At 35.6% G+C, this 26,984-nt stretch overlaps 4 protein-coding genes across 6 annotated transcripts; 3 read left to right on the top strand and 1 right to left on the bottom strand.

Moving 5' to 3' along the window:
• Positions 1-371: 371 nt before the first annotated feature.
• On the top strand, positions 372-5,614 carry LOC129882470 (probable E3 ubiquitin-protein ligase RHG1A). Its single transcript, XM_055956771.1, has 6 exons — positions 372-529; positions 2,428-3,640; positions 3,727-3,777; positions 3,858-3,956; positions 4,379-4,543; positions 5,218-5,614. The coding sequence occupies exons 2-6, from the start codon at positions 2,453-2,455 to the stop codon at positions 5,359-5,361; spliced, it is 1,647 nt and encodes a 548-aa protein (XP_055812746.1). The 5' UTR covers positions 372-529; positions 2,428-2,452; the 3' UTR covers positions 5,362-5,614.
• A 785-nt stretch (positions 5,615-6,399) lies between these two features.
• On the bottom strand, positions 6,400-16,098 carry LOC129882480 (ubiquitin carboxyl-terminal hydrolase 18). Of its 3 annotated transcripts, XM_055956788.1 has the most exons (11): positions 15,814-16,094; positions 13,314-13,494; positions 13,133-13,221; positions 12,952-13,037; positions 12,690-12,852; positions 12,404-12,524; positions 11,948-12,105; positions 11,235-11,319; positions 9,534-9,746; positions 8,810-8,871; positions 6,400-7,907 (listed from the first exon to the last, which is right to left on the bottom strand). In XM_055956788.1, the coding sequence occupies exons 1-11, from the start codon at positions 15,897-15,899 to the stop codon at positions 6,794-6,796; spliced, it is 2,358 nt and encodes a 785-aa protein (XP_055812763.1). In that variant the 5' UTR covers positions 15,900-16,094; the 3' UTR covers positions 6,400-6,793. The 3 variants fall into 3 exon arrangements, with proteins under 3 accessions (XP_055812763.1, XP_055812757.1, XP_055812770.1); XM_055956782.1 differs by having other exon boundaries at positions 12,690-13,037; positions 15,814-16,096; XM_055956795.1 differs by lacking the exon at positions 9,534-9,746 and having other exon boundaries at positions 12,690-13,037; positions 15,814-16,098.
• Positions 16,099-17,728: 1,630 nt separating this feature from the next.
• Positions 17,729-21,215, top strand: LOC129890392 (beta-1,3-galactosyltransferase 7-like). Its single transcript, XM_055965951.1, has 11 exons — positions 17,729-17,869; positions 18,336-18,438; positions 18,785-18,831; positions 19,047-19,261; positions 19,332-19,395; positions 19,726-19,798; positions 19,887-20,007; positions 20,125-20,212; positions 20,302-20,427; positions 20,649-20,758; positions 20,873-21,215. The coding sequence occupies exons 1-11, from the start codon at positions 17,778-17,780 to the stop codon at positions 21,019-21,021; spliced, it is 1,188 nt and encodes a 395-aa protein (XP_055821926.1). The 5' UTR covers positions 17,729-17,777; the 3' UTR covers positions 21,022-21,215.
• Positions 21,216-22,965: 1,750 nt separating this feature from the next.
• On the top strand, positions 22,966-26,936 carry LOC129882499 (cytoplasmic 60S subunit biogenesis factor REI1 homolog 1-like). The gene is made up of 5 exons (XM_055956807.1): positions 22,966-23,198; positions 25,186-25,776; positions 25,863-26,032; positions 26,200-26,418; positions 26,506-26,936. The coding sequence occupies exons 1-5, from the start codon at positions 23,094-23,096 to the stop codon at positions 26,663-26,665; spliced, it is 1,245 nt and encodes a 414-aa protein (XP_055812782.1). The 5' UTR covers positions 22,966-23,093; the 3' UTR covers positions 26,666-26,936.
• Positions 26,937-26,984: the final 48 nt, after the last annotated feature.

Raw genomic sequence — 26,984 nt, forward strand, 5'->3', positions numbered from 1 at the left:
ATTGTACCTAGTGTTATTCTCGTTAAGCTAGAGTTGATTAATCTTTAACTACCACGTATCATCTTCTGATACGTTCATGTATCAAACTCGAATTCTTACCCATGAAATTAACTTACATTTTAAAAAAAGAGAAATTAGACTTCAAATTCTCAAAATTAAGATGAATAATTTTCACATTAATTAAGTAATAATTTTCACTCTTTTTTAGTTTAGTAGGGGGACCAAGTAAGAAAGAGTCAAAACTTCAGGAGACCTATTGAAAAATGACAAATAGATCATTTAGAGCCGTTGATCTTTAACTTTTCCAAACACAATTTTGATCAAACGGCTGATATCTCTTTACAAGATTCAATTGGCATTACGGCATTTCAGCATTTGTTTGTTGAGGATTTGTTCGTCTTCTCTATTTAGTCTTCATTCATTTTCATCAGCTTCCAATCCTACAGTCTCTCTCTCTCTCTTATATGAAGAAGGATTTTTTTTTCTTTGGATAAAGAAGAAGAAAACAACAAAAACAGAAGAGAAAAAGGTGGATAAATTAAAGAAATAAGTTTTTTTTTGCTTTTGATTGATTGTGATACTGTAGTTTTTTCACTTTCTCGTGATTTTTTTGAATTGGGTTTGGAAGTAGAATGAATTTTCAGTCGTTTTTTGAATTGGGTTTGGTAAAAAATGAATTTTAAGTCGTTTTTGTTTCAATCGTCTTTTGGATGATTATGGTGATATAGTTCAGTTTTCTGCGATATCGCGAATTGGGTTTGGCGATAGAGAAGCAAATAATGAATTTTCAGTCGTCTATCTCAATCGGCCATAGCTGATTATGGTGCTATAGTTCAGTTTTCTGCGATTTTGCGAATTGGGTTTGGAAGTAGAGAAGCAAAAAATGATTTTTTAGTTGTTTTGTTTCGATCGTGTTTTGGTTGATTATGGTGATATAGTTCAGTTTTGTGCGATTTCTCGAATTGGGTTTGGAAGTAGAGAAGCAAAAAATGATTTTTTACTTGTTTTGTTTCGATCGTCTTTTGGCTGATTATGGTGCTGTAGTTCAGTTTTCTGTGATTTCGTGAATTGGGTGTTGAAGTTAAAGAGGCTAAACAGAATTTTTGATCGTTTTTCTTTTGGTCGATTATGGTAATATAATTCAGTTTGTGGCGATTTGGTGAATTGGGTTTGAAGTTAGAGAGGAAAAATAAAGAGTTTTTAGTTCTTTTTTTCAATTGTCCATAGTTGATTATGGTGCCATATAGTTCAGTTTCCTGCGATTTCGTGAAGGTGAATTGGGTTTGTGGAAGTTAAAGAGGCAAAAATGAGTTTTTTAGTCGTTTTTCTCAATTGTCCATAGCTGATTATGGTGCTATAGTTCAGTTTCCTGCGATTTCGTGAGTTGGGTTTTGTAGTTAGAGAGGCGGAGAAGAATTTTCTATTGTTTTTTTCTGATTATGATACTATTATAGTTAACTTTTTTGCGATTTGGTGAATTGGGTTTGTGTAAGTTAAAGAGGCAAAACAGAATTTTTAGTTGTTTTTATCTATCTTCCATAGCTGATTATGGTGTTATAGTTCAGTTTCCTGCGATTTTGTGAATTGGGTTCTGAAGTTAGAGAAGGGAAAAAGGATTTTCAATCAGCCTTTTGTTTTCTTGTTGATCAGTTTTATTGGGATTCTATGTCTTATCTGTGTTCAATTTTTTTATTGATTGATGAACTTTACGTGCCTCAGATGAAAGTTTTGGTATCTACTTTTGTTGGTTTGAAGCTTCTTGACAGCTTTTAGTTTTCAATTTTTTATGGGACAGTGGTTGAATTCATACTGTATTGCTCTCTTATTTTTCTCTTATGGATGATTCTCTGAGGTTATCATTTATGTTATTTCCTTGGATTTCATTTATTTCTTTCACTTGTTTTTTAGTTTGACACCCTTTTGTGCATTATCTAAGTATGTTGATGAAAAAGAATGTGGCTTTTGTTGTGATAGTATTATTTTCGGAAACAACCTCTCTGTCTACCACACTCTACCCTCCCCAGACCCCAAATGTGGAAATACACTGGGTTCGTTGTTGTGATAGTACTATTGACAAGTTCGGAAAGACAATCTAAGGGGACAATTTTTGATGATATTATGAGTTATTAGATATGAACTGTTATGATTTATGCTTGAAGCTTTTTGATGTTGATCCCCTAAAAACTAGTTGTCTACTTAATATGAATGAAGTGTCTCTTTGCTAGTAATCGCTAACAGTACTTTGAACAATTGAACTTGATCATTGTTCTTGAAATTTTAGAGATTGCTTCACGATTTTACGGAAATCCTGTTCTATCGTGAGAGTTGTTGTCAGCTGCAAAAGAAATGTCTGCTTAGCCATATATAACTTCCTTGTTGTAAGGCCTAATAAATGATTTCTAATTTAAGGCTATATGGTTTACACAGATATAAATGGTGTTTCGTGTAAGACATGGATGGATATTCTGTTAAAAGAGCTGGCAATGGGCTTGTCGCCCCCAGAAGAGGTTTAAGGGACACGGCTGAAAACAAGGATAAAAATGTTCAGTATTGTCCTAGACTTGGATGTAGTGGCCGAGTCAATTATACTAAGAGTGCCAGAGTTGGAGGCATGGAGAAACCGAGACCACTAAGGCCTAGTTTTGGTTCTTCAAACGGAAAGGAAGTTGTTGGGAGTACATCTCTGACATCTTCTGGAATGACTAGTGCGAGAAGGTCAGGCAAGGAATCTCACGGAAAATACTCTTCTAACATTGAAAATAAGCTATCAGATACCAGTTCCATACATAAAGAACCAGAAGTCTTAAAACAGATGCAGTCATCAACAGAGCGTCAAATCCAATTTGATTCAGCAAAGAGAGATACTGGATCCAGCAAAGTTATATTTGCAGAAGGTTGCTCTAGTGGAACATCGGACAGTAGACCTCGAAAAATATTTGGTCATGGACCTGGTTCTTCCAACCAAAAGAGTCCAATGAATTCCTCTGTTTCTTTGTTGTCTAAATCCATTAGTGCTGGGACAAGGAGCAGTAGTAGTGGGGAGGGAAACAGGTTGAGAAATCTGAAGTGCAATTCCATACCAGATGTCCTCCCATGTAGTTCTTCACCATCAGAATCAAGTATTAGTCGAAGGGAGACAGTAAAAAGGAGAAATACTGAAGGTGAAAGCAGTTCATCATCTAAAGGGAAGAAAATGAGTGGGGCATCACCAAATGAAGGACGTGCAGTTCGTCCCGCTACTGGAATCTCCATATCTGATTCAAGAAGTAGTAGAAGCTCGGATTGTAGTGACAGTAATCGTGCTGTATCAGTTAGGACCCGCAGGTCAATGAATGTGAGTACTAGGTTAAGGGGTCCTATTCAGGATTCATTGCAGACTAAGTCTTCTGGCTTAAGCCAAAATATACCTCAGCCTGAAACTCCAACTCTAGATATGCCTAGTTCATCCAGTCAATTTTTCACAGGTTCCTCGTCAAGTGATTATAGTGCATATAGTTTACCTGGAAATGATGATGATGATGATGAAGATGAAGATGATGATTTATCTGGTGTAGTACCATTCACTTCAGCAGAAATCGGCATTAACCGATTTATGAACCGTGAAGCATTGCAGCGATATAACATGGACGGAGTTGCTCAGGTATATTCTTGGATGGATTCAGATTTTAATCCACTTCTAAAGCTTTACTGATATTTAAGTATATTGGTCTTGCTTTTACTTTACAGGTATTGTTGGCACTTGAGAGAGTTGAACAAGATGAAGAGTTATCTTATGAGGTATTCAATGTTGATTATTTTCTTCTCGTGTGAATTTTTCTATTTAGGTTTGTGAATGAGCTCTTATTTTCTATCTACAGCGACTACTGGCGTTGGAGACCAATTTGTTCCTCAGTGGCCTTAACTTCTATGACCAGCATAGAGACATGAGACTAGATATCGATGACATGTCCTATGAGGTCTGTTTTTATTTCATCTCTCACACCTTATAAGACATTATTACTCCCTCTGTTTCAATTTGATAATCTTATTAATGTTCTATAGTACTCATTTTTGTTTTCAAGAATTGTATATTTTGTCTTCAAAGTATGGAAAATCTATATCCTGAATCAAAAGTTAACAAATTAAAAAGTTAGTCCTCATTGTTGAACCCCATCATTCATGCTGGTAGGATGGCAAAATAATTTTTGACTTCTGAATGGTCAACGGTGTTCTTTTTTGCAAGAATGGTTGAGGGTTATTATTTGAAGTTTTCTTAGCTGAAAGTACCTCAATTAAAGTTTTCCCACCAGTCTAGCATGATATCTTCTACATTGTCAGAAAAATGATATCTTTTTAATATCCATTGTCTGATAAATGATTTATTGATTTTTTTAAATAGGAATTATTAGCACTTGAGGAGAGAATTGGCTCTGTTAGTACTGCTCTGCCTGAGGAAGAACTATCAAAGTGCCTCAGGAGAAGCATTTATCAGGGTATGGCATCAGAAACAGAAACACTAGAAGCTGACGGGGATGGAGATGACGTCAGGTGCAGCATTTGTCAGGTTGTCGTCCTATTTTAAGCATATTTATCATTTGATTCATCATTCATAGGTTTCTTTTCCATGCTCGATATTTATAGCATTGCATTAGATATTCCTTTGTCTATGACATATCTTTTCAAGTGGAGAGAAGCCGAATGCTATTAGATAGTATTCATCTAACAATGTTAATATTTTTTGGCTAGGAAGATTGTGTTTTTCGCTTTTGATCTTTATTTAACTAGTCAAATATTTCCCTCTTGTAATTCCTTCTTGATATTTCTCATGCTTGCTAGTTTTTTTTAGGACCTTAAAAACTGGTGAATCTTTTCCGAAGAAAGAATATATTTCCTTCATCTCCTAGACATTTCAGAAAACTTTGTACTGGTGTTTGTAAAATTGAATCCGGATCTCTTATTAATGCTTGTGTTCTTTCAATGTACGGGTCCATCGACTTTTTCAATACGTAATTTAGGCAGGTCTAATCATGCTGTCGACATTTCCAAGCCTCTAATATGCTGTATCCTCTGTATGAGACAAAGCTTTATATATGAATCCTCAGCAAGCTTTATATAAGAATCCTCAGCAAGTTTGGATCAGCTATATGAATCCTCATTGACCATATCGCGCTGTTTGAGCTCATCTCAGTCCAAATGAATAGAGTTACTAACCAATGCAATAATCATACGTTCTTGCAGGAGGAGTATGTGATTGGAGATGAAATAGGGAACCTGGGATGCGAGCACGGGTATCATATGGAGTGCATAAAACAGTGGTTTAAGCTCAAGAACTGGTGCCCTATCTGTAAAGCTGCAGCAGATTCATCGAAAACGCTATCTTAGTTTCAAAATTTTTAGATACCTTAAACTCCAGATGTGGGAAAGCTGTAACAGTTTCCCTGTGTACAAATTCATCTGGGCTTGGTTTTTGTGGATTCCTGCAATTCAATTCTCATGTCTCTTTTTCTCTATTCTTGAACCCTTTTTCTCTTTTCTTGTACTTAAGTGCTCTTGCCATATGAAACAATAAACCCAGGCCTCCTTCTGGCTTTGTGGTGGTGAATGCTTTCATATTCATTTCCTTCAACCTTTGCTATAGTGTTTCACTAATTTGCTTGCTCTTATCGTGTTTTTATATCGATAAACACGTTCCATAAAGGGTTTATGCACTTCATTTTAGACCATTAGTCCATAAAATACCACCCCTTCTTCTCATAGGTAGGGATAAGGTCTGCGTATATTTTACCCTTTCTGACTTTATTTGTGGGATTACAGTTGGAGTCCGAGGCAAACTAAGAGGTGAGCCAGTATCAATTTGTCATCTTTTTCATATTATTGAAATACTTTAAGAATATTGAGAAAATCAAATACTCCTATCTTTTAATCAAATAGTACAACAGGGATATATACTGAAGGTGATCCAAACCCCAATAATAACATTTAGCAACAATAAACTTAACTACGAAGTAAAATCAAATTATAATCCTCATGTTTTCTAAGGTTGTGACTATGTTAGCTTCACCAATATGAGCCTGAATCCTGTGACAAGTCAGTCATTTTGCTGATTGTTGCTATAAGAAGATTCACGGGTTGATTTCTCAGATGGTCACTCAACTAGTAGCTTTTATCTCTCAACTAGTAATCTTTTTGAGATAATAACTATTAGTTGAGTGACCACCTGAGAAATCAGCTCAAAGATTCACTTCTTTCAACTATCAAAAGCACAAAAAAATGGAGTAGTTCACTTTCGCGATGGACTAGACTTCCACAAAGTAGCAAATAGGTGTACTCTCCAGCATTATGACTGAAACCAGCATGGATGAAACCATTCACGCGGCTCCAAAATCATTGAGCTTTAGTTTTTTCTAAGCAGTTACTGCATTATTGTTGTACTCCCATTACAGGAGCATACCTCTCAATCATTCATGTAAAAGGAATATACAATTCATGTCTACAAGATGAATTTGACATCCAAATCTAGCTATGATCCAAATATTTGTACATTTGAAGGGTCTTTTCGTAGGATATATTATAGAGGTGTTTTCCTCTATAATATCGAAAAAGAAAAGAATGCTACTTTGGCATTTCTCTCTATACAACTTTAGTCCCCAGCGCTATTGTAAATCAGAACTATTCTATCTATACAACTCTAATCTCCAATACTATCGCAAAGTACAATCAGAAGAGGCTACTCGATTTCCCGGATCAGAGAATAAAGTCTCATCAAGTGACATTTCAGTATGCTCATTTACAGAATCTACCAGATTGTGGACTTTCATTTCTCAGGCTTTTCACAAGATAAGCCAGACTGCGCGCATGCATTCGTTGGATCACAAAGAGTGCTATTCTGACAAACTTCCCCTCTGACTTCCTGCTTGGCACATTTGTCACGTGGGCGTTTCCCAAGAAAACCAGGGGTAAACAGTGGCTTTAACTTTGGCTTTTCACAAGACAAGCCAGACTGCGTGCATGTATTTGTTGGATCACAAAGGGTGCTATTCTGACAAACTTCCCCACTGACTTCCTGCTTGGCACATTTGTCACGTGGGCGCTTCACAAGAAAACCAGGGGTAAACAGTGGCTTTAACTTTGGCTTTTCACAAGATAAGCCAGACTGCGCGCATGCATTTGTTGGATCACAAAGAGTACTATTCTGACAAGCTTCCCCTCTGACTTCCTGCTTGGCACATTTGTCACGTGGGCGCTTGTCGCGTGGCCGTTTGTCGCGTGGGCGTTTCCCAAGAAAACCAGGGGGGGTAGACAGTGGCTTTAACTTTGGCTTTTCACAAGATAAGCCAGACTGAGCGCATGCATTTGTTGGATCACAAAGAGTACTATTCTGACAAACTTCCCCTCTGACTTCCTGCTTGGCACATCTGTAGTCACCATTTGTGGCTACAGAATCCTCTCTAGAACTTCCTAACAGAGACTCATAGGCAATTCCTTTACACGTCTCGGCTTCTTCCTCAATGTCGGAAACAAGGAATCTCCCTTCAGGTTTCTGTATTACAGCTTCATCAGAACTATCCATGAAGGACCAAGGAGATAACATTCTTAGGCGATAAGTTGCTTCATCCGCGCTGGCATCTCCAACATCCTGAAGCTCCTGCAAGACTCTACAACTTGCCCCAGAATCTACCATATCTTGATCCTCCTTTCCACCCTCAAAGGTGGTAACTGAGGACAACTCCTCTTCTGCACTAACAATCTCTGATCTATTATCAGTTGGCAATGAACCAGGATCAGCACACATAGCAGGACACACAGCCGTCTTATGACATTCAAGAGGTTGAAGTGGGGAATACTGCTTGCTTTCCGCTTTGAGTATAGCATGGTCCTCTTTATTTAGTGATTCAAGAATATATAAGGATGTTGGCCTGGCAGTCATCCTGTCGAAAGCAAAGGCAGCAAGATTATTTGATGCCAAGATCCATTCCTCCCATCCTCTATCCTACTTTTTCAAACAATTCCATACTTGAAAATGATACACTCCCTCCATCCCATTTTATTTTTAGTTAGTTTGACTTGACAAGGAATTTAAGGAAAAAAAGACTTTTGAAATTTGTGGTCTAAAATAAGTGATGGATGTTTTTGTGCCTATAAATCATTTCATTAAGGGTAAAATGAGCGTTTTGAAGTTAAATTGTTACTTAAAATAGAATTGTGTCATTCTTTTTGGAACTGACTAAAAAGAAAAGTGAATCATACAAACTGGGCCAGAGGGAGTATAAAATTAAAACTGAAAGTAAAACTAAAAAAGCGAAGACAAACTCAAATATTGCAAAAATTTTAAAAAGAAGAAAAAAACAGGAATTTAAGATAGTAAACACCTACTTTTCCTAGCTTAATTTGTAAAAAGAAAATTCATCTGTATTTTCGTCATCACTTTCTATATATGAAAATAATTTTAAAAGAGTAGCATCGGAGGAAATGCATAAAATGAGTCAAAAATTGAAGCTAACTCATGAAAACAAGTTGTCCATTCGCAGATTACAGTATAGTTCTGTTAAACAAAACATGTAAAATGGAAAGCCCATGTTTGAGACCAGAAGAGAGGTATGTGTAACAAGTTGAATTCTCAGAGGAGGAATGTGCAATTCTCCTTGAGAATAATAATAACAATTAGTACTATAAAATTCAACTCTCAAATTCAAAAATGCTATAGATTTACTTGAGAAAATCATGTTTAAAAAAATACATTTGACTTTTTAAAGTAAAAGGGGTAAGTTTTATTTGCAGAGGAGTAAGTAAGCTTTGAGAGATCAATTAGACCATGGTTAAATGAAGATACCTGCTATATAAGAGCATGTACGCTTCCTCTGAAAGAACCACAGAAATATGAACATCAGCAACCTGAAATAAATTGTGAATTAAGACATGAATATTAGAAAATGAGAGGAAAAGAAGGTGACAAATGCACGATATGTATGGAATCATGGATTTCTTTTCATAGGAAGCTCATGAATATTTAAGGCTAGGCAATTGTGAATATTTACTTATTAATGACTTGGACAGGAAGAACTACTTTACCCCAAGCACTTGTGTAGCAATATGCTAGCTTCAACATTATTGCAAAAATGAGACATAGGCTATCAAGTAACAAAGAGTCCCAAAAATGATGTCTATATTGTTGGAAGGACACAAAAACTTGCCATGCACCCCAAATGTGTATGAAGGAACACAGGGTGACGTTGAGATCTACTCAATATATTTCTGTTTTGACATATACCAGGGCAAGTTTGTCTGTTACATGCATGTCGCCAGTTGCATAGAGCCAAATGTCACATGCCGTATTGTCTTACCAAAACAGGATTTTTTGTTTTCGTTGCAGTTTAGACCCATCTATTAAACCATACAAGACCAAAGGATCAGAAGGTTGCCTCTGAAGCTTCATTTTTGACAAATAGTATACATCCTCCAGGTGTGAAGAGAACACCACTATTGAATCTTTTGGGAGAACACACAGTAAAAAAGCGGAGACGAAGCCAGGGAAACAGATGCCTCCTAAGTCCTACCTCAGTGTCATCGACTCTATACCAATTCCCACTGAAATCCTTGATGTAGCAGATATAATGACCATAAGATGATGCGTTCAACATATCCACATGAACAATCACTGCATACAGCTGGAAAAAGTCATTGTGATCTCCTGCTTCACTCATGTTAGGATTAAGATCTAAATTTTCAGGAAAAATCACCCTCTTATTTAGTTTGCCAAATCCCTCTCTCTGCAAAAAGATTTTAGGCCCAATTAGATGATGCTATCAGAAATCTAAAACATTGGCTCATACAAGGTTTGCTGTTTAACAACAACAAAAAAAAATTAATCTAGACAGAACAAGATGGGGGAGGGCAACAGAGAGAAAGACAATTTTCCAAGAACGCAAGAAAGGCATAACATGGACTTGAGCAACCAGCACACTGCAGACCTAACTTCGGTACATCTGTAAAATCATAAATATCTTCAGCTGGACTTTCACGAGACACTTTCTTTTTTATGCAGTGTTTAGTGTTAAAGCAGCTATAGAGCAAGTTCCATAGAAATCCTCAGAAGAGGTTCTAGCTGTTGTGACTTATTGAAAAAGTCAGTCTAGCATGTGATGCATAACTGAAATATGGCATTTACATCACACACACTTGAATTTCATTAAATATGATGAAGAGCTTGAAAAAAACATATTAAATAGCGAATTTCACCTATGATGTATGAGGAAGGATCAAATTGTGTTCAACAACAAAGATCTGTGATGTTGATTTCCATACGTTATGATTAAGCAAACTGAATGTTACACATTGTAAATATAAAACCCCCAGCCAAATTAAGCCTAATATACCTAGATAGCATCATAGAGAGTTGATGAAACTTAGCGCTTATCATTGTAGAGAGACAATTAAAAATTCTGCATCCTGGAATAGTTTAGTCAATAGTGAGAAATGCATTAGTCAAGCACTTCATCCTTCAAACTATTATTTGGTGCATACTATAAAGACAAACCAAAACCTTTAGTCAGAAGTTGCCCATTCTTTGTGTGATTCATGTGCCTCTTAAAAGGGAAAAACAGGGGGAGTATTTCAGTCCCTTCCATATCAACCAACTATGCTCACTTCTCGTTTCCGGACTTCAACCCTGCCAATTGGTCTCGCTGGTTTATTTATGAAACAAACCAATCCAAGTGCAACTCTCTAGCCATGACAGGTTGAGAAAAAAACTATAGGTTTAGGGGGTCGATTACTCTTTAGCTTTTGATATGCAACTTTTTTTGATCGGGAATGCAATGGCTTTTTGTACTACAGACTTTTTCCAATAGTTCTTTGTTACTACCCACTGTTTCCCTGGGAGTGAGTACTTCCCCTTACTATTATGCAACAACTCCTTTGAGGTGTTTTTATATATTAGCCATGTTCCAGGTTTAGCCTTCATTAATAAACAGCAGCCTACTTGTCTGCTGCATCTGCGCCTTTCAATTTGGCAAATAGAAATCCATTTCACAGAAAGAGAGAAAATGATTCTGGAATGACACATAGGGTATTCTTTCTTCAATCCTCTATGATGCTACAAATCCTCATATATGACTAAAATATCCCCTTGTTTGTCACATTAATGGCACATACCTTCATCTATGCTGAAAAAGTGATACAGATGGTGGTCATTTTTTTCAATCTTTTAATGGCTAGTTATCAATAACTAATATAGACAAAGAGGAAATGAGGTCAACCTGAAACCTTTTCAAAGCGATTGTTAGGATATTTGGTGCCTTCCGGATCGTTAGGCGCTTCCATGCCTTGACATAATCATCGCATCTGCAAGAACATGTCATATATTAGTGTTAGGCTGTTAGCACAGCAATAACAGAAAGGAAACCGAGTGAAGATGCAACGAAAAAACAAGTGAATGAACCTTTAAAATATCATATCAGAGAAAATATAATTTCACACAATCAATAACTGAACAGTAGACAGTTGGAACAAACTTCAAGAGTAACTTTTTGATGTAAGCGTGGATATCACCCATATATTATAGGTAAGTTACACCTGCTCTCCTAAAAAGAATGTCGGTGATGCTTGACTAATTTAATGATTAACATAAGAAGTGTTACCAACAAGAAAATTTGAAAATATTTCCCAAAAAACGGAAGATAAATTGAGGAAATTCTGGCATCAAAAAAGTTCAGATTTTGCACTAGAAATTAGGTCAAACCAGGTGTGACAGAGTGAACCTCCATTTTATGTCCTAGCCACTTAGCCAGTCATGTTATAAAAATGTATTTACATAAAAGTGAGAATAAAAGCAATGATCAGCATTGGATTGGCAGAATATGTACTGACATGTCTTCTCTTGAAGGAATAACCAACTGGTATTTAAAAGTATAGACTAAGGTCACAGGTCACCTTTTGAAGAAGAAAGTCAGCATTGAAGAGAAGAAGCTACCTATCACATTTATACATATTTTCACCATCCATACACTCTTCTGCACTATATCGATCTAAGCATTCCTCCAAAGAATCAGCATCCTCGTGAATCTCTACGGTCAGATCCATCATATTCTCATACTGATTTGAGATATTACCACATTTTGTACATTGGACCTAAAAATAACAATAGCACATTATATGAGAAAAGCTGGATGGGAGATTGACACTACACAGAAGTGTAAACACTGTACAGCTTATATGTAATTTTTTTAAAAAGCACATATTCATCAATCAACTACGCCTCAATCCCAAACCAACTCGGGGATCAGGTATATGAATCTTCTGTACAAAAAAGCACCATACAGAAATTTGTTTGGCCAATACAACATATCATGATAGTAATTTTTTAAAATATATTTCACATTGCACAATCACATTGAATAACTCTTTTCTCTCATGAATTAAAGATTACCCGAGATTGAAGGTGACCACCAAATATATGCTGAATAATAGTTTCCTGAGCGCTTAGAGGTACAGCCTTATCTCCATCAAATTCATCAAGTAACACCGATTGCATTGTGTCAATAGCAAACCTACCAAGGAGGCAACTTTTATTATGACGCTAAACATGTTTACTGACATACAACACAAATAATTACATAATTGATCTTTGCCACACATACTTCTTCATAAATTAGGTTTCCATGTTGTGCATTATCCCAAAAATACACATCAACTCAGCTCAGACAATAACATACCTCATAAACTCATGGGCATCCTCCTGCTTTTCACAAGAAAGATTACCACCAATGTTAGGCAACACTGATAGTATGCCAATTGGTGAAAAGGGATAGCGACACCAGCTAGCCTTTTCAACATGTTGTTGAAATTCGCATAGGAAGCACCAATCATTCGATCTACCTGGATGGAAAGAGAGAAAATACATGATATAAAGAATTATAACCAATAATTTAAAACAAAGGGTTAGTTCATCATAATAATTTGATTCGATGCAGTTACATTCTTTTTTATGGTCTTTCTCCAACAAGTAGGCAACAAGTGGTTTAGTCTGTGTTAGACATTGCAGAACCACATTAGCAAAACAGCTGCATAAGAACCAAAGAACGACATTAAAAAAACTCAAAGAATAGACTGAAATGTCTAATAATTCTTGGTCGTTAAGAGTCTAAACTAGAGATACCTGTTACCACAATTTATGAGTCCACAAGGAGGATACCCTGGACTGTCCCAGTAAAAGAATTCCAAGAATTCTTCATATGGAAAAAGTACCTGAAATAGGTTAAATCCAAACTCCGGTCAGGTTTTAAAAAGTACATGTGTATTTGTATTCATAAAAAGCTAATTAAGGAAGAAACATGTACCTTTTTCGACTGATTTAGTAGATTATAATTTCCACTAAAAGGAACAAGTGAATTGCCAAAAGACTTCCTCCTTTGCAAAGTCGATGCTGATTGCTCAGAATTACCTTTAACAGATGATTGAAAATCCCTACATCCATACTTGTGCCCCGAGTTCCAATCGGATCTTTGGCAAGCTTCAGAACTAGATAGACAAATAGGCACACAGACAGAGATAGACAGAGAGAGAGATACAAAACAATTAGCCATTATCCTACACTCAAAGTCAGAGTTATATAAAGAGAAGCAAAAAGATGATGGTTACTCCAAGGAAAGAAATGAAAACCAGAAGAACTAGGAAATGGACAGCAAAAGGGGAAGGAAAGCTGAAAGAGAACAATAAGCAAAACCCTGTAAGTAAAGTGAAGTAATTGGCAAGAATGCTTGGCGTGAGAGAAAGATGTATGAGTATCAACGACTGCTTTTTTTCATAGAAGGTAATTAGAAGTTCTATTACTGAAAAAGTCAGCCAACTTTTGTACAGTGCAGGTCTGTACAAAAGTAGGGACGAATGTATATCAACAACTCTATCAGTGAAGTTGCAACTCAGCTCGTCTGACCTAGGGAAGCAGACATACAAATCAAAAAGAAGCTCAAACAGTGTATTCAGCACTAGAAATTTGGAATGTAAGATCGTAATGAATCCCAACATGATTTGACAAGGATAGACGCGCAAAAAGAAAGTTTATGTGTCTAATTAATATGGAGAGTTTCTCTTTAGTCAAGTTCTTTAAGTTGAATGTTGATCCTCTTTGACGATGTTGTCAAATCAACACTTGAGCTCAAACTTCAATGCAAGGTGCAGTATACTGTGTCCAAGCTTCAAGTGAGGCACCTTCATGTACACACACACACACACACACACACACATATATATAGAGAGAGAGAGATGGGACGGGGTTCATAAAATTGGTACTCAATTTGGACTTAATTTTTTCTGTTTGACACCTTGCAAAGTGGATATTAAATCTAAATAAAGACGCCATGTGAAATCATTAGAGCATGTGGCTACGAACAACCATGTTGGGGTTTTGAATCCCTCCTCATCCAGAACATGCTTACACCGTCTCTTCTCATTATCATATATTCTACCTCTCTGAACTTCAAATACCCCTCCCACTCATTACACAAGTAATCCCCTGCAATTGAGCGGCATGGATAGAACTCTTGGCCACATCAGTTACGTATATAACATTAATATGTAAAAGATGATATAGTGATCCAGATCGGGGGGAAATGTCACTACTATTTAACGCTTATAATTACCAGAAGTATAAGATAGGTAGGCAGCAGAATATAGTAGGACTTATATGACCCAGTTTAGTGATCCAACAGAGCTGGTACTAGATGAATTCTGCCACAGGTACCTGATGGACCATACACCACCATTATAAAGTAAATTTAGCAAGCCATTTTATGTAGAATTAAAAAATAAGGTTATTATTCAATTTAGATGTTTTAAGATTCTCTTCTTTTTTCCCTCAATTTCTTCCCTTTATAAAGGCTGTAAACTACAAGAGAAGAAAACAGTATTACAAAACAGTATCATGAATTTAGAGGCATGATGACAGAACAGCAACATTTCATTGTCAAAAGGATAAGAGTACCTGATTATCAGGAAAGATTTACAATATAACATATATTATGTTTAAGTGGAATGAACAAAAACTACTCTATCACTAAGAATAGCAAGTATATCAAATGGTTCATCAAATTATTATTATTCCATCCTACACAGAATTAAACAAATTACCCTTTTAACTCTCCCCCATCCCCACCAAACCCACCTTCAACCAGTATATAGAACGAGAAGACTAACAGAGAGTAATAGTAACATAATTTCTAGTTTGGCTATATCTTAATCTTGTGGCGTACTGGCGTTTCCTCTTTAACTGCCATAAAGATTAACAAGATTCTGACTTATCAAATCTTGTTAACTGGAATGAACAAAAACTATTTGCTATTCTATCACTAAGAATTGCAAGTAAATCAAATGGTCCATCAAATTATCATTCCATCCTTCACAGAATTAAACAAATTTACCAAATTTCCTATCAAATGGTCCATCAAATTATCATTCCATCCTTCCCAAAATTAAACAAATTTCCCTATCAAATGTTCCATCAAATTAATATTCCATCCTTCACAGAATTAAACAAACTTACCAAATTTCCTTATCTAATGATCCATCAAATTATTATTCCATCTTCGTGGATATAAACAAATTTACCAAATTCCCTCCACCCACCACCTTCAACTAGTTGGTAGAACAAGAAGACTAACAGAGTAATAGTCACATAATTTCTAGTTCAGTTATACCTGAATCTTGTGGCATTTCCTCTTCAACTTACATTTCTCAACATATATAGCTAAAATTAACCCTATAATAACAAATAATCATCAAAATTACAAACTAAAACTTCAGTATCTTTGTATATATCGCGAATTCGAAAAGTGTACATACCAGTATGTAACCCTCTTGCAACGTGAGCATCTTTTAGATGTGACATTGCCGCACACGGCGCAACCATTCGCCTGCGGCATCTTCATACTCCGATCGTCGACGGCGAATCACCACCGGAATCAAAATTATCGGCGATATGTGAAGTAGTTAGCAGACTTGCTTTGAAAAAAGAAGTATCGAATTGCAAATACCAAATTTATAGGCTCCTTTATGGAAACTTTTTAGAAAATTTTCAAATTCAAGTAACTGAATTTGTTCACTTGGTGTTAGTTGATACTTAGTAACTGAAATTCAAGTAGCTTCTTGTTTATGAGTTCTTTTTTGGGTCAAAAATGCCCCTTTAGTTATTGAAAATGACTTAAATGCTGGCGTTTGACTATGAAAATTGCGAGTATTTGTATTGGGAGAAATTATATGAAGTCCTCATATTTCACATGAAACAAACACTTCGCGTCGTTTGGTAGCTAGTTAGAGTTATGTAAGTATTAGTACAACAACAACAATAACATCGGGTAGAGCTTATGCAAATCTTATCGCGTCTTCGTAGATATAGAGATGTGTTTTCTATGCAACTATTAGTAATGAATGAATTAATTATGAGTGAATATATTATTTTATGCAGAGACTAGTAATATATGTATTAGTTATTTTACTTTCTATCCTACAATAAAATAATATATACATTTTCTCATAACTTATACATATATTAGTTATGCGGATTTCTAAATTGCCAACTAAATGTCGTATTAGTTTTAGACATGAATAACTTATTTCATATCTATCTATCAAATGTCGTATAAATTATGCGAAAATTAATACATCGATAACTCGTTTCTTATCCAACTACTAAACAACCCCTAAAAGAATAACAAATCTTGGATGCATTAATTTTACTAACATAAAAATAGAGAGTGAAACATAATATTTGAGTATTGAGAGAGCGTCAAATTCAAATATCACACATATTATTCGTTTTGATTCATAGGTCTTATTAATTTGTCCATTGAATTATGTCATTATCGTGGTCAAAAGCACACATTAAATGTGAACTTGTCTTATGCTTTATAAAACTCCTCACTTTATTTTTTCGAATGTGAATTCATTATCGCTACTTTAAAAGTTTGTTAACCTAAAAATTTATTAGTTCTTCTCCGTGACCAGCCTTTCGTCACATGCGTCGCATATAAACTTTATTTGCTTAGTGATGGTTGATTTCCTAATTGATATGTTAGCTACTTGTCGTGCCAACCAACAAAAGCTTTTGGGACCATCAATTAATTGCTTTAATTAATTATATTTCTAACCAACTAATTAACAAAATCTGCTCTTGTACTAAAATGGTATAATTACTATCCATATAGAAGGCTTAGGGTTTGTTTTTCTTCAAACCACCTATCCGCTCTCCCTTACCACGATGTACTAACAAGGTCTCAATTGATTTTCCTTCCTTTAGCTAGTAAGATGTTATAATTCGCTAAGTTTAAAAAATCCAAAGAGCGCAGACTAGTCATAAAGCTTGGATACGATTTCCTAATTGGAGATCTGTGATTCACATATAGTATCTCGCTATGGCCTTCCGCCTCTGAAAGTGTCCTTCCTTCTCAATGCCCGAGCATACATCCCATGCATTCTTTTCGATCTTATATCCTATGTGTGCTTGCAACGTGTACCAAATCTTTTGGAAAACTTTATTTAAAGCCATAACTTTTTTGTTGTTTATCCTATAATCCTGGAAAAAGAGATTCACAATTTTCGATGAAAAACAGCCAAAGGATGCCAAATGTTTGGCTTTGGTTTATCATTTTATGATATTTAGCTAATTGTCATTCTAATAATCAACTTTAAAATTATTTTTAATAGTAATCTAGACAAGGTTAAAAAAATTAAGAAGAAAAAAAAACAGAGTAGAGGAAATAGAATTAAAAAAATTATTTTCTTTTCCACATGAATAGAACCAAAAGAATATGAAAAATCGAAGCAAAGGAAAAATTTCATCCCAATGTATTTTTATTTTATGCTTCTTCAGTTTTGCTCTTGGCATATTTTTCTCTAAGAGGTATATTTTATTTTATTTTTCACTGTTTAATTTGTCATTTTCTGGATAAAAATCTGGCGAGGGTTAATTTTTAATTATTTGATGCATGTATAAGTTCTCTAAGAAATGTAGCTTTTTGATTGAGTTTTGTGCTTATTTGTTTGAATGTGTTGAAGAAACTAAAATTTGGTGATTTTCTAATTCTTAAATATTTGCATGTCTTTTTATTTTTATTTTATAACTGTTGTGTTCGGGCCAATTTGTACTAATTTCACGAGATATCTATCATCGACAACAAGTAACAGGATGGTAACTCTGTCTACTAAGACACTCATGTTGAATCCTCACATTGATTGAGGCTTGGATCATTTGTCCTTTATGTAGTCTTGGGCTATCCTCAACTTTTGAGTTAGGCTCGAGGTCTATTTTCATATCAATTTGTTATTCAAGAACCATTTTTTTATCTGTTAATCTTTGTATCCATTAGAATTTGGACTCCGACTGAATCAGGTGGACGGATCGCATTTCCAAGGCGGTACAATCAAGAGAAAAAATTGAGTTTTGATGACTGTGAAACCAAAAAGAACCAGGTTCGAGTTTTTCCTATTCTTTTATTGCTAACTGATTTATGTATCGGATTTCATTCACCCACTGTTTGGGGGATTAATGACGAGTTAGCTCTATCTATAAAGATTTTGGATTTGTTCAAGGAGATTTTGAATAGCGTTTATTAGTTCTACAAAAAAAAACCTCCTCTAACTTTTCATTTGTCGAAACAAGAACTTTACATGAGAGTCGGGAATTCCTCTATGTAATATGTCATTTAATACAAGCGGACACACAAATGTACTCCCTCTGTTTCATTTTATTTGTCTTGGTTTGATCGGGCAACAAAGTTCAAGAAAGTAAAAGAGACTTTTTTTCCTGTTTTACCAGGAAGAGGATACACAGGGAGAGTTTAGCAAAGCCCATGAAGCTATTAGGTGAGTTTCGTACGTAAATAATAAGTTTAGAGCTTCATTCCTTCTGTGTTTCACATTTGAACCAAACTAAAGTTTCACATAACATTATAGTATGATGATGATATATATATGGAATGAACATAAATGAAGAAGTGAGATTCATATAGCCGACCTCAACTTGTTTGGTACTGAGGCATAGTTGTTGTTGTATGTTGTTTCTCCATAATCTTGTTCAGGTTGTTAGATAGTTCAATTGCTAAGATCCGATTTGAAATGCCTTCAACTAAGACATTCCTTGGTACGAAGGCAATGAAAGATTTACCTACCATGATCACTACGGATTCTGAAAGAATTAGGATAAGCCGGAAGCCTTTTGTGGTAATTGGAATAAACACCGCGTTTAGTGGCAGAAGGAGGCGTGATTCCGTTAGAGAAACTTGGATGCCTCAAGGTAACATACTTATACTTTGCATTTTTCATTTTTCTGGTTGCCTCCTCCTTTAACGATACATGTTTATTAGGTGAAAAACTACTTCAATTAGAGCAAGAAAAAGGGGTCATTGTCCGCTTCATGATAGGCTACAGGTGAATATTTCTTGCCAATGTTGTATTCTGAAAGAATTATATATTGTTTTGTTTAGTCTTTTTCTTATCCAAAGACAACTCTAGTCCACTCATACTCGATCAGACTCTAAAATACTGTAGGGTGTGTGTCGGATTCTCCAAATTTGGAGAGGCCAAGCAACTTATATAGCTCAGATTCCATTGTGATCTTTTCTTGTCTTCATTTTGCCTTTTTAGTTGAATCACTGGTGGTGGTATTTTCAAGTGATCATTTTTACGCGAAAAAGAAATGACATATCAAACAATTTAGGCATATTCTAGCCTAAAAATTTGTCTGTCCTTTTTATACAGTGCTATATCCAATAGCATTTTAGATCGAGCCGTTGATCTTGAAGATGCTCAGCATAAAGACATTCTTCGCTTAGTAAGCACATATATTACAATTCGATATGCATTTTGTATATACGTTTGATTTGTGCTTGTATTGTCATCTCGTATTTGCTATTTTACAGGATCACATAGAAGGATACCATGAGTTATCTGCAAAAACAAAAGATTTTTTCAGTACTGCAGTTGCAAAGTGGGATGCAGAGTTCTATGTAAAAGTTGATGACGATGTTCACGTTAATTTAGGTATATACATCCACTCTCCTTTTGATGAAGATGTTCACCTTAAGTACTTTTTTATAATTGTCAGTGTATAGAAGTTAAACTCTTTGAAAATTTATACTTGTTGTCGCGATGTTGTAGGTACTCTGGCTGTAACTCTAGCCAGGCATCGGTTGAAATCCAGGGTGTATATAGGATGCATGAAGTCCGGTCCAGTTCTTCATCGAAAGTAATTTCATTGGAAACTTCCAATTTCAAGACATTCTCAGTTCGTAAAAGTTAAAAGTCGTATGTATAATTTTCATCATTTCTTTGTAGGAATGTTAAGTACCATGAACCTGAGTTCTGGAAATTTGGGGAGGCTGGAAATAAGTACTTCCGGCATGCTACTGGACAAATATATGCTATCTCAAGAGACCTCGCGAAATACATTGCCAATAACCGGTAAGATAAATTGCTAATGTCTGGACCTAGTATTACATCTTGCTTGAATGTTCTAAGTTGATTGATTTCTGATTGTTCTGTTTTGAAGTTCTTTTGAGTCACCTACACCGATGACAAGTTTTATTTGAATTTAAGATCATAACTAGTTTTGTGTACTCCCTCCGTTTCAATTTGTTTGTCTGGTTTTGACTTCTGTAGTAAAAAAAATATGGTGATTTCAGGCCGATTCTGCATACATATGCAAATGAAGATGTTTCACTTGGTGCATGGTTAATCGGTCTTGAAGTTGAGCATATCGATGAACGTAGAATGTGTTGTGGAACTCCACCTGGTAAACAACTTGTAAATAGACTTATGAATAACCTGATTGTTAGATCGTCAGTGCATAAAACTTAAACTCTTAATGGACTAATGGCGTGATCTGCAACTTCTTATATTGTTGCAGAATGCGAATGGAAAGCACAAGCAGGTAAAGTTTGTGTAGCATCGTTCGAATGGAGCTGCAGTGGAATTTGCAAATCCGTTGAGAGAATAAAGCATGTACACGCCAAGTGTGGCGAAAATGCTGCTACTCTTTGGGGTGCTCTTTTATAGTCTTCAGTTTATAGGTTCTGAATTCTAGAAAAGTTGGTTTATTGTGTTTTGGTTAAATTATTTATACATTTTAAGAGGATTTCTAACACAAATATATGGTACGAGTCAAAGTTATTAAGTTTTGTTGAATCTGTAAGTATAATTATAGCTCTGTCTCGTGTAGAACCACAATATTGTTCTTCTTGAACTTGAGACATTTTTGTTCTCTTTGGTTCTCCATTTTTGCAAGGAGGAAATATGTATACAAAATTGTTTAGTTTTTAGTTTGTATTAGCTTTGTATCTTTCCACATAAGATTCATTCCTTTTGGATGTTATAATTACAAAAAATTGTAATTCCAAATTTTGATCCCACAATGTACATTGTGATCTAATAATTAGTGAACTGTTTAACTAGATTTGCTAATTTTTTTTCCATTTTTTGGCATGTTTTTATATTTTCATGTACGATAGATGATAGTGATATACAAATGAACAATGTCATATAAAAGATTGACAATTCCATGAGTATTAGATTTCATTTGTAATTAAGTAACAACAATTTATTTGTACTTTTTTACTGAATAGTGAAACTCTATCAATGTGACTCACACTAAAAAAATATCATCATAAACACAAAATCTGATGAAAAACAATGTAGTATATATCTAGATGATCTTGTACGACTTTTTTCTGATTGTAATATCAACTAAGAGATAGATAACATATAGTATAAAATATATTATAAAAGTGATTTACAAACTCTAATTGGGCAACACAAGTATCGATTTACAGTTTTATTCTCTTTTTGCATATTTACCCCCTCATTTCTTCCCTAAACTTCTCCCTCTTGTTCCATTTCTATTGATCATAAAATAATTCTCTTTTGTTAGTTACATTGTTATGATCATTGTGGTTACATTCATTTTTCTATCAAATCACTAGTGAAAAATTCACTTGAAAAATTGATCAAAACCAAAAACTTGAACGTAATATTTGAAAATATTTTGAAAAAATCAATTCAATGATATAACCAAACATTGTTTTGAATTTCTTTTAAAAAAAATAATAATGACCAAACGGGCTCTAAGAGATTTAATCACGAAATAAACTTTGTATTGGTTTTATACATTAATTATTTTGTTGCTTATTTTGTTTTTTCACATAAAAAATAACACCCGCATAAATTACATGAAAAGTTGTAGATTATTATTTTATGCCAATAAAATGTGAAATAAGGCTGACACGTGTGTTAATCTAAGCAAGGGACAAAGATGCCCTCACACTCTTTGTAGTTATTTTCTTTTCACTTGAATATCAAACAAAAAAACAATCTCTATATCACTAATCTCTCTGAATTAATAATTCATGAATTAAAACTCATGCATAACTTGTCTTTGAACTAGACGATGGACGCACCTTGTTCACCTCGGTGGAATCAGTTTCTTCCCTCGATGGGTGAACTATGATTTATCGTGTGTAGTGGGGCTTGCTTTGGCCTTATAATATTGGCATCGATATGTGGTTGGTATCAAATGTGCATAAACTAAGATCCCGTTTGGATGAACTTAAAAAAAGTAACTTTTATGTATGAAGTGCTTTTAGAATTTTGAAGTGCTGAAAGTTATTTTTATAAATAAGCAGTTGAGTATTTGGATAAAAGTGTTTATGTTGAAAATAAGTGTTTGAATTTTAGGGTTAAAATAATAAAAATGGTAGTTTGAGAATTTAGTTAAAATATAAGGAATATAAAAATAATTTTCATGATAAAAAAAGACTTATAAATTGGTTTGACCAACTCAAGGCCCATTCAAACGGACTCTAAACGCATGACGCATGAGTGTTGTTGGGATTACGTAGTTAGGTCGACGTCCTGACCCACACGGCTCCTAAGTTTATCCCAACACTTTTTGGTCTAAATTTCAGGCCAATTTTGGAATAAATATAAGATGTGGGCACTTTCTGATATTTGGCCTAAATATTGACCGTCTAGCGGCCTCGCCTCCCTCAAAGCATTTTGTGATACAAACCCTTACACGCAGCGTTAGAAGTATATAAAGAAGAGAAGCCTCTAGAAAGTTCGCCATTTTTGAAATGCCGGGTTTAACTTGCAACGCTTGTGACAAGGAATTTGTTGATGATACTGAGCAAAAACTTCATTACAAATCAGAATGGCACCGATACAATCTTAAACGAAAGGTATTAGTTTCTGTTTATTGTGTATTGGATTGAGTGAGTACGTTTTTAGAATTCAGATTGAATGGTTCTGAACCTCTGTAATTAGGCAGATTAAACATAAGCCCTATGTGCATGGACGGAGCCAGATTGTTTGTTACAGTTTCAGCGTAACTTAGTAACTTAGGCTTAAACCTTGTAATTGTGTTAAAAATTCAATCTTTTCAGAACCCGGTAAAGAAATATAATTGTGTTGAGTACAGTGAGGTCTCAGGTCCAAATCCCAGTAGAGATGATTTCTTTCCATTTTTCCTAGCCTTGATTGATAGACTTATCTAGTACTTGTTGTGGGGGGAGGTGGAAGGTATTCCGTGTGAGCTGGCCTGGATACCACAATTATAGAAAATAAAGAAAGTTGTAGATCAAAACCCATAAACTAAAAATACTTGCAATCCTTTTTCTATGTGCCTCCTTTCTCGGACTTACCCCAACCTCAACTAATCAATATGATGCTTGCTATCTCCCATCAAAATAGGACTTTATCCACCAAGGTGTAGATAGTTGCAAAAAATGAAGTAATTTTATTTTTTGGCCTCTGCTGGGAAAAGCCTATGCCCTTCCCTTAGATCTCCTTCCTTCAGGAGGAGGGGAAACCAAAGGATGAAGGGGTGAAGTTGTCACCATGAATCGAGAGGGCTATTTATTACATTTGATGTCACACGGAGAGCTTCTCCAAGTCCACAGCTGGAGCATTATCAGCTTTGAATCAGATAGGTGGATGAAGAAGAGATGAACATCTGGAATATGAAGATCATGAGAGCATATGATTGTAAAAACATTGGCAGTTGCTTAGAGGACATTTTATGAGTACAGAGGGAGCTATTGCTTTGATGATTCCAATTCAAATTTTTTCTGTAGTTAGTTGCTCTTCTAGTAGAGCTCTATTGTGTGAAGAAAGCGTAGAAGATTAGTGATACGAGAGGGTTTACATGCTAGAGTAAAAGATAAGAAGGACCATTTTTTGTGGGGTGGGGAGGTGGGGTGGTGGGGGGTGGTGGGGGGCTTTCTCAACTTTAAGCTGATAATGTGAAGTCCAGTATGGTCATGACTTATGCAGTTGTAAATTGATTGCTGGGATGGGAATTATTATGGTAAGTAGTAAAAGAGTGTGGAGCATGATATGTTGGTTAGGAACAAAAAGCTTGATATTAAAGTGAAGAAGTGTATAGTGTCAGACTCATTGTCTGTCAAGTTTTGAACTATGCACAGCTGGCCATGGAAGATTTCTTGCTTATCAAAAGAGGATTTGGGGGGGGGGGGGAGTTTGGCAATTATTCTTGTGTCTTACAAACCTGTCACCTTCCTCCTTTTCTTTTTAATCAAAGGATAAATTTCTAGTTTGGTTTTGTTGGGGAAATGACATATTGTTACACTTTATACTTGGTGACAGAAAAATGGGAACTCATTACATCTTTCTTCAACTCTGGCTGGTTTTGTTTTTTAGTCACGGATCTTGATTCAGTCATTTTCTTGTTCATTGAATAATCCATGTTCTTACCAAAGGGGTACATGTGATATATATGCTATGTTCTGTTGCAAAAAAGGCATGTGGATCAAACTTATCAAAAAAAGCAAGCAAAAAGTGGATTTCACCTGTTAAACAGAAGAAGTGGATTATACTAGAAAATATACTACTAATATGATGCTTCATAGGATTTTTTTTCTTTTTATATCTCTGGTATTGTAACCGAAATCCCTCATATCACTGGCCTCATTACCTATTATTTTCATATGCCAGGAAGAGTATGAGTCTGGTAAAGGAACCTGAGTCCAATTGATATTTTTCAACTGAATACTACCACACTAGGAACTTGAAGTTCGTGTATCATTCATCAAAGCTTAGGATTGATGACTATATATGTCTGCGTCTCTTCCATATGGTTTGTTATGGAATGGCTTCATGGATAAGTATGCAGAATTGATGTTTTTGCTCTCATGCATGTTTTTTCAGGTCGCAGGAGTTCCTGGAGTGAGAGAGACTATTTTTCTAGCCAGACAGGCTGCACTTGCAGAAGAGAAGGAAAAGTTAAGTGAAACTCCATTGCTATATGCCTGTGGTCTGTGTGACAAAGAGTATAGAAGCTCCAAGGCTCATGCTCAGCATCTGAAATCTAAAAGTCACCTAGCGCGGGCTTCTCAACAACCAGGTCATCATGATGAGAATAGTGTTACAATCAAGCCGCTTTTACGCCACCCTCGAAATGAAACTTCACGCAAGGCAAAAGAAGATATTGAGGAGAGTGATGAAAGTGATGAAAGTGAATGGGAAGAGGTTGATCCAGATGAAGAGATGATTAGTGAAGCCACTGATTCTTTAACAGACTTAAAGATGAATGAGCATACATCTAATGGCAATATGGATGAAGATAGTGATGATGACTACGGTGGAAACTTAGATCCATCGTATTGCTTCATGTGTGATAAAGAACACAAGACCATTGAGAGCTGCATGGTTCACATGCACAAGAATCATGGATTCTTCATACCTGATGTCGAGTATCTGAAGGATCCCAAAGGGTTCCTGACTTACCTTGGTCTCAAGGTAGAATATGTGCTTCCTCTAGACTTTTTTCCAGCCTTTCTTAACCATTTTCTGTGTTCACGATCTTTTTCTTTTTTTCTGTACAGGTCAAAAGGGATTTCCTGTGCTTGTATTGCAACTACAGATGTCTACCTTTCAGCAGTTTAGAAGCAGTTCGGAAGCATATGGAAGCAAAGAATCACTGCAGAGTGCATTATGGTGATGGTGATGATGATGAAGAAGCTGAATTAGAAGAGTTTTATGACTATAGCAGCAGGTATGGTTTCTAAAATGACTGTTGTCGATGTGATTTGGGTAGGATGAGTGTAGTAAGCACTATTTTTTTCGCGATTTATTATAAAAGTAATCTAGGTAGGATGTGTATAGTAAGCTCTGTAGTCTGTACCTTTTGTTATTGCTTCTGAGACTTCTCTTCGGTCGTAGCTTTGTGGATGAAAGTGGGAAACAGCTCATTTCATCGGATGACACGGGCAACAGTGTGGAACTTGGAAGTGGTGGATCTGAGCTCATAATAACAAGAAGAAATAATGATGGAAGATCTGTTAGGACTCTTGGATCAAGAGAGTTTTTGCGATACTACCGACAGAAACTGAGGCCCACACGGACCAATGATGTGGCTATAAGTGCTGCATTAGCTGCAAGGTATGTATTGACTTGTTCAAAAGCGTCCATTTCATCACCTTCCTTCACCTCAAACCGTTATTTGAGCAAAAAACCTTTTCCTTCCAGGTACCGAAGCATGGGTCTTGCAACTGTGCAGTCGAGAGAGCAAATGGTTAAATTGAAGGTGTTGAGGGCCATGAATAAGTCTGGTGTGGAGACTATGCGCAGTAAGATTGGCATGAAAAGCAACGTCATACGCAACCTCCCTAAGAATATACCATATTAGTCCTTTCCATACTAATATTAGCCTTGTAATGTTCTTGGAGATTGTTTGGTATTTCTGCTATTCTAACTTGTGTAATTCCTCATTTTTAACTTTCTGGTTTGCATTGTCGTATAGATTGCTTGAAAGTGCCTTACGTAGGTTTATCTTATATGTTATGCCAATATATGTCAAAGTACTTTTTGTTAGGATCTTTCTTTCTTTTGTATGATTTTGATGACCAATGTGGTGGCATTGCACGTTTTGGTAGTACTATTATCTCTTTTATTGTGGTTGTTTCGGTGTTGTGTCGTGCTTCTTTTATGGTGTGACCTAGTTGAAT

Source organism: Solanum dulcamara, chromosome 1 (assembly GCF_947179165.1).
Source record: "Solanum dulcamara chromosome 1, daSolDulc1.2, whole genome shotgun sequence".
Lineage (NCBI taxonomy): Eukaryota > Viridiplantae > Streptophyta > Magnoliopsida > Solanales > Solanaceae > Solanum > Solanum dulcamara.